Source organism: Mya arenaria, chromosome 10 (assembly GCF_026914265.1).
Source record: "Mya arenaria isolate MELC-2E11 chromosome 10, ASM2691426v1".
NCBI classification, from domain to species: domain Eukaryota; kingdom Metazoa; phylum Mollusca; class Bivalvia; order Myida; family Myidae; genus Mya; species Mya arenaria.
The window spans coordinates 19,186,932-19,197,074 of NC_069131.1; the positions used below are offsets into that span (position 1 = coordinate 19,186,932).

A 10,143-nucleotide genomic window follows, 5' to 3' on the forward strand; every position below is an offset into this window, starting at 1 on the left:
AAAGTTAATTTCCACCAGGAATGTTTCCAGAGAACATGATGTTCTAGCCGCCATGGGATGTGTAATGAGATGTCTGTGCTGCGGAATTCGTATTTGTGTTTTCGGTAACCGACAGCTGATTAAATTGGCAAGCAAATGACATTGATTGCATATTGCTTGTGTTGGTCAAGATGGAGATGTTTGGAATGTTCCTGTGGTGTTTGTCACTATTGTGGCTGTATTTGTTGACTGACTGGATATTTCTGTGACTAGTAATCTGCATTATCTGGTTGGCGGAACATTGTTATCAGAAAGTTTGTGTACAAGATGCTTTCTGGCATTATGATTCGTTAGCCATTTCTCTCCCGAAAGTCTTACAGCTTCATTTTACGGTAAGTATTTGCTGGCATTTAAACCATTTTGTTTATAAACAATGCGTAGGGATATCTAGGTTGCGTGTGATTAGTCTGGCCAATCGAAATGTCTGATAGGTTATCTTACACATGTATAAGATAAAAATATTCGTAATGGGTATATTACACGGAAAACAAGGGTAAGCATGTCATAAATCTTCCTTTACTTACTATTGAAACTTCTTCCACTTATCATTAATGGATGGGACTTTGCTGGGTTCAACATGCAGCAATGATATGACTATGCACGGACATTGTACATTATTAAGAAGCCTATATTTTAACAGTAATTTTGTAATCAGTTCATTTTGCATTTTTGTTAATAATGATTAATTTCGCTAAATGTCAGCGTGAGTCAGCACTTTATCTTAGTCGACCACTCGATGTTTCTCATTTAAATGTGGAAAAATAAAAGCTGTGTTTGTTATTGTCCTAAATACTGACCTTTATTTTAGGTTTGGTTGAAAAGACTTAATTATTATTGAACGTTTGTTAGAACAAATCTCGTTTGTAAAAGAAAACTTTCTTGAAAATGCCACATGCACAGGTGATCGTCAGATAGCTTGACACTAATATATGGCCCTTCAATCCTTTGATATTGTTAAAAATGTAATAATTTGATATTTCAATACAATTCTAAGAGTAGTTTTACATGAAAACAAATCTTAGATATATAAAAGTAAACATGTCCAAAAATTCCCAGAACTGCACTGCCCCAAACACGTCAAATAATTCCTAAAATGATTAACAACCTCTTAAACATTTTATATTATCAGAAAGGTGAAATACAAAGCTACACATCATCACTTTAATGACAGCTAATGCTACAATTCTTACATAATCAGACGATATGCGCAGATTAAACACTGAAAATGCATATTAAGAAACAATGGAAAGGTTCGAGAACTACCAAAAGTCCCCTCTAAAACAACCTCAATATTGACTAACATGCAACATTTTCGCATGCACTACATACAGAAGCTTAACAATTACCCTTACCGCTGTGAATTCGATAATTAAGACGTGTATTAATCCTGAACGAATTTTGGTGTTTTTTTGCGAGAAATCTACTTACACTTTAAATCACATTTGAAAGCCACCTTATTACGTCATTCATGTTATTAAAGCTGATTTCATTGGACAGCAGTGAAACATTCCAAAGCCGTCCAATGAAAACGGTTCTTACATTCAAAGACTAACTGAGTGCGCCGTCAATGTCAAAATTGCAAGATGGAGTGATAAGCTAGAGTCCTCTATCAATTACTTGACAGCCAAGCAAAACAACATATCGACCTGAAAATCTACAACTGTATACTATATATTTGTAGCTATTAGGTAGAAATGACTGGCTAGCGTCCTCAGACAATATCACAGAACAGATCAGCCAAACGCTATACGAGTAATGACATGGAAACAAGTCTTCAATAACATAATCTATACATACCACTTCAACGTAGGACTGGAAAATTTCATCCTTTTCATCTGACTTTCCAACACGTCCAACCGGTCGTCTGCAAGACAGGTTGTAAGCATCGCCAACAGAACAACGAAACGTAACCTTACCATTCTGAAAACATCAAATTGATAAAAACAGTACTTTTTAACCAAGAAAAAAAAAAAAATAACGTGAATGATTCATATTTAAAATTTACTTTTATAGTCTGGGCAAATAAGACGGAATTATAATGAATGCAATCCATTTTCATTGATGCTTTCCTGAACCGTAAGATTCGGAACTATGAATGGCAGATGATAGTTCTGATTACGTTTAATTTAAATGAGCGAACAACTGTCTAATTACATCTGCTGTATGATAATATCAATAGGATAAAAAGAATTATTTAAACCTTCTCTGTGTTCATCGTTTGCGTACAACAATATAACAATTGGTGTTATGTGACATTTGGATTCTTCGGGCAACATGGAATACTAGATTGTCAAATTTGAATGCAGTGTCGGTTAACGCTGTACGTCGTTGAAACCTGGGGGACGTTTCGCTAGGAAAAGCTTGTAATCATCAATATGAGTTTTGTTGGTGCCGAATTGGAACATATAGCGAATCTATGCCAATGCGATTACTTCGTGTTTTTTCATATTAAGTTATACAAAATAAGTCGCCGTTAATATTTTTCTTGCATATCGGATGTGTGTTTACGGTCATGTGACTAGTGCTGGAAAAACCAGACGTACACACCCCCTAAAAGATGAGTCACGCGCAAAACGCGCCGTTTCTCATTTATTTTAATGTATGGTTTATGAAACGTATATTATGCCATTTCAATAAAGCGCAATCAAATATATAAGTATGCATGACTTCTATGACATGAAAAAAAATAATGGTAAAAACGCGATTTTTAGAGAAACTATTGTGATTTAAAATTACTGCGCTTCATGACGTCAGTAAACAACGTCGCACGCGCTTTTTGGTGAGCGTTTTCTACGTCAATTGAGTAACAAATTGATAACTCTAGATAAGCAAGAAAAACATTAATCATGTTTTCCGGTCCGGATAAAAAAAAATCCGACCCTCGGGCACGCTGTGCGACAATGCTCGTTTCCGGCTGACGCGCGTCGGGTCGGGTTGCCAAAGATGATTTGAATGATACTAAAATATATTTCAGCCTTGTTGGCGCATCATTAAAAGACCGGAAAAGCATTCTCGTCAATCGTGGAAAATTTAGTGTAGAAATCGCTTTGAATTTATCCAAAATCCTGGCACATTTCCACAAAGTCAGATCAAACGTCCCCGCACGGATGTTAAGACCCTTTTCTCAAAATAGCTAAATAGTAATTCATAATTTTAAATGTGTCAATGTATGAATACTAGCTGCATCTTGCATTGCGTATTTCGCTGGTAAACTTTTAATGTCCTATCACAAAAACATATGTATTATACAGGTTAAGGTGTTGTTGACCAAGGCGTTTGGCTGATAATGGCCCCAGTGAAATATAAATTACCCTCGGGCTAAAGCAATCGGCCAAATAGTCTTTCCATTTGGGAAATTATCAAGTTTAAGCCATGGCCAATTCTATAACCATAGGGATACGCCTAGTAGCACACAACCTACGAAGTCTCTATTTTAAAGCACAAGGCCAAGGCCAAACAAACAGTTAAACGATATGGACACAATATACCAAACAATACAGACAAATCACGCATGCATCATAATAAACAGGGTCGGTCCAGGATTTGACGTTAGGCAGGGCGTTACTAAGGGGCATAACTTTTGATTTGGGCCCCTCCTTTAGAACAGAAACTTAGTTGTTTTAAAGTGTTGGCAGATGGGTTAGTGGGTATCCCCACGCAGAAAAATGGTGCATTTTGGGCCTAGTTTACCACTTTCTTTCTCCTGTATTGGAATAAAAACTTTTAGTGGGAGACCGTAAACTTATCAGCAAATAAACTTCACAAACTCACTCAGAATAGGAAACAGACATCCAACTTTACACACTGAGCAGTCTTCTCTGCTACCTGAGTTGAACGTTGATATTGCTTTCTAACCGGATAATTGTATTTCAGCAGCCAATTGTATAAACACTGGTAAATAATTACCTCGGTAAGTAAAACCACCGGTAAATTCCGTGGTGATATTACCATGGCGGTAAGTATGTTGTATAAAAGAAATTACCAAGGCTATTGAAAAATCAAAAAAATCTTATAATTGCTTACTAAAATTATAATACCGAATATTTTTTTTCAAATATGCACTTTGTACTGTATAATATACTAAATTATACAGTACAAAGTGCATTATTTAAAAAAAAAAATATTTTTCAATATTTTTTTACATATTCGGTATTATAATTTTTAGTAAGCAATTATAAGATTTTTTTTGATTTTTTAAAAAAATGTTTGAGTTTGAAAATCCGGTGCCAGTGGTTACATGGTAAATATTCAACAAAACAGTACAAAGTAACTTTAAAAGTATTTATAAGCTACTCCCGTGGCTGATCAATAAAACACATGCAACACTTTAAGGGGTAGGTTTATTCTGAATTCAGGGGTGTTTCTCTTTACTTCATAGAAAACGGTCAACGAATACCCAGAAAAATGTGAACATTATTGCAATGATATGCAAGTCATAATGACACAACATATCTGAATAATTTAAAAAACAGATATTAACTGACAAGAAATTATACTTGCTTACACAAATTACAAATATATCTTTGAATAAAATTTAATGGCATCTTCCGTTTTTCTCACGCTGACACCTAAGGAATTTATAGTCAGTTTCAACTTGTCATAGAAATGATGCACTGACTTTCATAGAATTGATTCTCATTAAAGTGGTCAATAATTCATAATTTAATCTAATATGTATGTACCATTTTTCAGTATTCCATGTATTTCTTAATTAAGGCTGTGAGTCCATTATTATATTTTAAACTGAATTATTGCTTAAATTAAAACACTTTTGATTCTTTTAGTGTCAATACAATCACATATTATAAGTGTATTAAGTCTTGATCTTTTCTATATCTCCTATGTGAAATGTCATTTCTTGAAGAATTCCATTTATTAAATGCTGCATCCGACCACTTTGAAAATTCATAAGATTATTAAACTACATGCGACATTTGTATAATATATCAGTTATGCTTATTATTAATGACCAAATGATCTTGAATCTTTTTCTTTGATCTTGTTTGTAGTATATATATTTGTATGATTATGTTCCTACCAATAGGCTTGCAGTAGTCTCAACTTGGCACTAAAAGTGCAATCATGTATAATTAACTTAATGAAATTATTTAAGTGTCTGCTTATTTATGTCATCATTGTTTCTGTTTAAAATAGAATAAAACATGATCTCTTCAGTTATTGTCAGCACTATTTAATAGTATTTTTGAACTATATAAAAACTAAGCAGTCCCATTGTGGATGTCAAATTTAAGTGTTAAAAGTACTTACTCATATAGTCACCATATTTCCATTTTACAGGAGCATAAAGTCAATATACAAGGAGTGTAACATTTATTTTCATTAAACTATAAATGGTCTTAAATTCAAAATCAAAGTCGATTCTTATGTATATACCAATACCAGAATCAGCAATGTTAAACAGCATATAATACACTAGCGGCTCCATGAAGTTCATTTTGTGATGTTTTCTTGACGGCACATTTGTCATATAACCTTGGTCCTCCACTGGTAGCAATCTAAAAAAAAGAAAAAAATATTTTGTAATCATTAAAATTATATGTTGTCTGTGAAAATCAGCTTCATATCTTAAATGGCTGATTAATGAATATTTGGCGCAGATATGAAATTATGCACTCTTTTTTTTTTGGGGGGGGGGGGGGGGGTGACGGCGTTCCCTAGAGGCCAATGTTTCTATAAATTTGAAAGGTAAATTAACAAGAGCGTCGGTAAGAGATGATGTCTTTCACAATAAACAAACAAGTTATTAATATTTTGCTTTCACTAAAATGACAGTATAATGATAATTTACAGAAGAAAAAAATCATCTTATTATTACCTCACTGCTCTTGGTGTCTTTAATCATGTGCCTGTTAAATGTTCTAACATCACACTGGCTCTGCAGGCTTTCGCTGATGAAAAGCCTAAAATGATTATTTTTATTCATTATCACAATTATGAAATGGTTGTGTACAATTGAACATAAACATGTTTATCATAGAACTGTATATGTCACAGTACTGTATAATTTATATACATTTTTAAACTCGAAGTAACATACTTGGGTATGTTGTCATACCACAGCTGTTGTGTTTGTCAAATATACAGTAAACCTTTATATTATCAATGCACTTTACATTTTTGGTTAGCAACCACCCCATTGTGTACCTCTCTATATAAAAGAAAACTGTAGAAATAGACGATAGACTGAGGTATTTTTCATAGAAAATGACGTCATAGCTGTCATTTATTGTTGAATGTTTACAGGCGGTTCAATTTGATTGTAAATATTTATTTGCAAAATACTCAAAATATGTGCAAAGTGGGATACATTTCAACAAAGTAAGGTCGAGACCAGCAATCAAGTGTTGGTCTCGAACCATTTGCATTTAATTTTGAAAGATTTTGGAATTATTTAAACGCGAAACAAGGTAAATACATTCTTAAACTGAAGATTTCTTGGGTCGCCGTTTTTGCACATGAAACTTGTTCGTTGAAATATTTCCAAAGCATTTATTTGTTTACACAGTGGTTATTGGCGATTTCTTACCTCTGTATTCCTGTCTTCTATTGATATGGATGAAATGGAACAGTTTTCTATTCACGAAGTTTCAATTTGTCTTTAAAATCGACAAAATGAGTTGTGAATCGAGCGCTTGTTTATGTCTGGTCGGCCATCTTGATTCTGGTAACTGAGACGGTAAATCAATTTACCCACCTCTTGGAGGAGGGTAAATATTACCGCGGTAAGTAGCTTGGTAAAATCTTAGTTTTGTTTTATACAATTGCTTACCGCCAATTTACCAGAAAAATTACCACGGGCGGATCCAGGAATCAACGTTAGAGGGGGCGTAGCTTAGGGGCGCAACCTTTTGACATGCACCCCTCCCTCTGAACCGAAAGTGTATGGCATAAACTGTTTGCATATGGATTGGGGGTTAAGCAATCAAGAAAAATTAACAATTTGTAGTTGGAAATGATGCATTATGGGCGTATTTTATTAATTTTTATCTCCTAAATTGACATAAAAAGTAAACTTTGACGATTTTAGAGGGGGCGCGCGCCGGATGCGCCCCCCTCTTAATCCGCTAGTGAATTACCGCCGGTAAAATATTACCCTGGGTAAATCTGTTTATACAATTGGCTGCAGGTGGGTAACTATTTTCTCTCATTTCAATTTTCGTGAAACTGGCACCATGTATGTATTATTAAAGAAACTATAAAGTTATTCGTAATAACGTAAACAATAAAAAAAGTCTCAAACATTTTTTATTAGCCGGATACATTGTTATTCTGTATTGGAATATGTCCACACCATTCCCAATAAAAATACAACCTCCCAAGTCATCTGTACCGGGACCATTTTCGTTAATACTACGGTGTTTTCTTAGGTTAAATATCTCCCTAATCCAACTATGAGCAATTAACATAATACACATGTATTAAATAAAAATAACAAGATAATAGTTTGATGAAGTGTCTCTGAAAAATTGAAAATTCAAGATATTTTCATACATAAAAAATAATTTACAAATATACAAACATACCTTGTCCGCATGGAAATGATTACTCCGCTTTAGTTTTATCCAGCTAAAGATTTGGCACTGTTTCGCAATGTTAAAGCAAGCAGGCATCCGCGTTTCTGATGGCTGGGATACACCACCAGTCTTATATACGCAGCTATTTCGAGCCACATCCCACGTATGTTTTTAAGTGCCATACGTCTTGTACACTGCAGCGGTTTACATAACGTTTATCAACAACAAACCATTTAGCAGTGTAGAAACAAAAAATGTTTCCGAATGTAGAGCAACATAGCTGTAAAGTCATCTCTAAATAAATAACGAAACATTATTAGTATTGTTTAACTGTTTCGATCTCGCAGTTAAATTTATTTTCGTTCTATGATCAATCAGATGCTTTATATCATCAGTTTTACGTTCGAAGTTTAAACCACATTGGTGAATATAGATGAAAAACACATATTATTTTTATGTTAAGGATATTTTCACCTCTTCGAGTAATGCACACATCATAAATGTATCATTGAACTAAGAATTTAGATAAACAAGAAAATATGATTTACTTTTGTAATCAATATTTGTATGGAAATACGACAGAAAGGAGCTCAGTAGCCGAAAGTTTAAACATAAACCCTGTTTAATGGCACAGTGTTAACGCCAAAGACATCGAACACAAAAACAAAAAATCACAAACAAGAAACATGAAACAACAGCACACAACTCCACAAACAACACAGTGCATACATACTATATAAAGAAAAAGTATATGTGTTTATCAAGGATTGTTAGTTACCGCTCAAATCTCATTTCTTGAGTCGTCAGGAAAACTTTATTAGCAAAGCATTTTTTTTCAGAAAATAGTGTAACGAATGTTAAACCGCATATTGGTTTACAAATGTTTCATATCAACGTACTGCGCATGTGATGTCTTCGAAAGTAGTTTAGTACGGAATTCCGTTGTGGCCATCTCCTGTGGATGTGTCGATCTGAAACGCGATTCTCGATGATAACGCGAGAGTACGGTGATGATAACGCGATAGTATGATGATGATTACGCGATAGTATGATGATGATTACGCGAGAATACGGTGATGATTACGCGAGAATACGGTGATGATTACGCGACAGTACGGTGATGATTACGCGAGAGTACGGTGATGATTACGCGACAGTACGGTGATAATAACGCGACAGTACGGTGATGATTACGCAAGAGTACGGTTATGATAACGCGAGAATACGATAATGATTAAGCGACAGTACGATGATGATTACGCGAGCGTATTATGATGAATACGCGAGAGTACGGTGATGATTACGCGACAGTACGGTGATAATAACGCGACAGTACGGTGATGATTACGCAAGAGTACGGTTATGATAACGCGAGAATACGGTAATGATTAAGCGACAGTACGATGATGATTACGCGAGCGTATTATGATGAATACGCGAGAGTACGGTGATGATTACGCGATGGTATGATGATGATAACGTGCCAGTACGGTGATGATTACGCGAGAGTACGGTGATAATTATGCGAGAGTGCGGTGATGATAACGCGATGGTATAATGATGATTACGCGAGAGTACGGTGATGAATACTCGAGAGTATGGTGATGATTACGCGACAGTACGGTGATGATTACGCGAGAGTACGGTGATGATTACGCGAGAGTATGGTGATGATAACGCGACAGAATGGTGATGATTACGCGAGAGTACGGCGATGATTACTCGAGAGTACGGTGACGATTACGCGAGAGTACGGTGATGATAACGCGATGGTATGATGATGATAACGTGCCAGTACGGTGATGATTACGCGAGAGTACGGTGATAATTATGCGAGAGTGCGGTGATGATAACGCGATGGTAAAATGATGATTACGCGAGAGTACGGTGATGAATACTCGAGAGTATGGTGATGATTACGCGACAGTACGGTGATGATTACCCGAGAATACGGTGATGATTACGCGAGAGTATGGTGATGATTACGCGAGAGTACAGTGATGATAACGCGGGAGTACAGTGATGATTACGCGAGAGCACTGTGATGATTACGCAAGAGTACGGTGATGATTACGCGAGAGCATGGTGATGATTACACGAGAGTACGGTGATGATTACGCGACAGTACGGTGATGATTACGCGAGAGTATGGTGATGATAACGCGATGGTATGATGATGATAACGTGCCAGTACGGTGATGATTACACGAGAGTACGGTGATGATTACGCGAGAGTACGGTGATGATAACGCGATAGAATGATGATGATAACGTGCCAGTACGGTCATGATTATGCGAGGGAACGGTGATGATTACGCGAGAGTACGGTGATGATTACGCGAGAGTACGGTGATGATTACGCGAGAGTATGGTGATGATAACGCGACAGAACGGTGATGATTACGCGAGAGTACGGTGATGATTACGCGAGAGTACGATGACGATTACGCGATAGTTCGGTGATGATAACGCGATGGTATGATGATAATAACGTGCCAGTACGGTGATGATTACGCGAGAGTACGGTGTTAATTATGCGACGGTGCGGTGATGATAACGCGATGGTATG

The 10,143-nt window shown here is 35.9% G+C and overlaps 1 protein-coding gene and 1 long non-coding RNA gene across 2 annotated transcripts in view; both read right to left on the reverse strand.

Annotated features, from left to right (window-relative positions):
* The window catches only part of LOC128206995 (angiopoietin-1-like), a 40,379-nt gene extending 32,677 nt beyond the window's left edge, over window positions 1–7,702 (reverse strand). Inside the window, exon 1 of the mRNA XM_052909771.1 lies at window positions 7,584–7,702. Coding sequence (XP_052765731.1) covers window positions 7,584–7,594 — 11 coding nt within the window. The 5' untranslated portion in view covers window positions 7,595–7,702. The remainder of the gene's footprint in view (window positions 1–7,583) is intronic.
* LOC128206996 (uncharacterized) lies at window positions 5,475–6,783 on the reverse strand. The gene is made up of 3 exons (XR_008256628.1): window positions 6,587–6,783; window positions 5,876–5,960; window positions 5,475–5,555 (listed from the first exon to the last, which is right to left on the reverse strand). It is a non-coding gene; the product is annotated as an uncharacterized LOC128206996 (long non-coding RNA).
* Window positions 7,703–10,143: the final 2,441 nt, after the last annotated feature.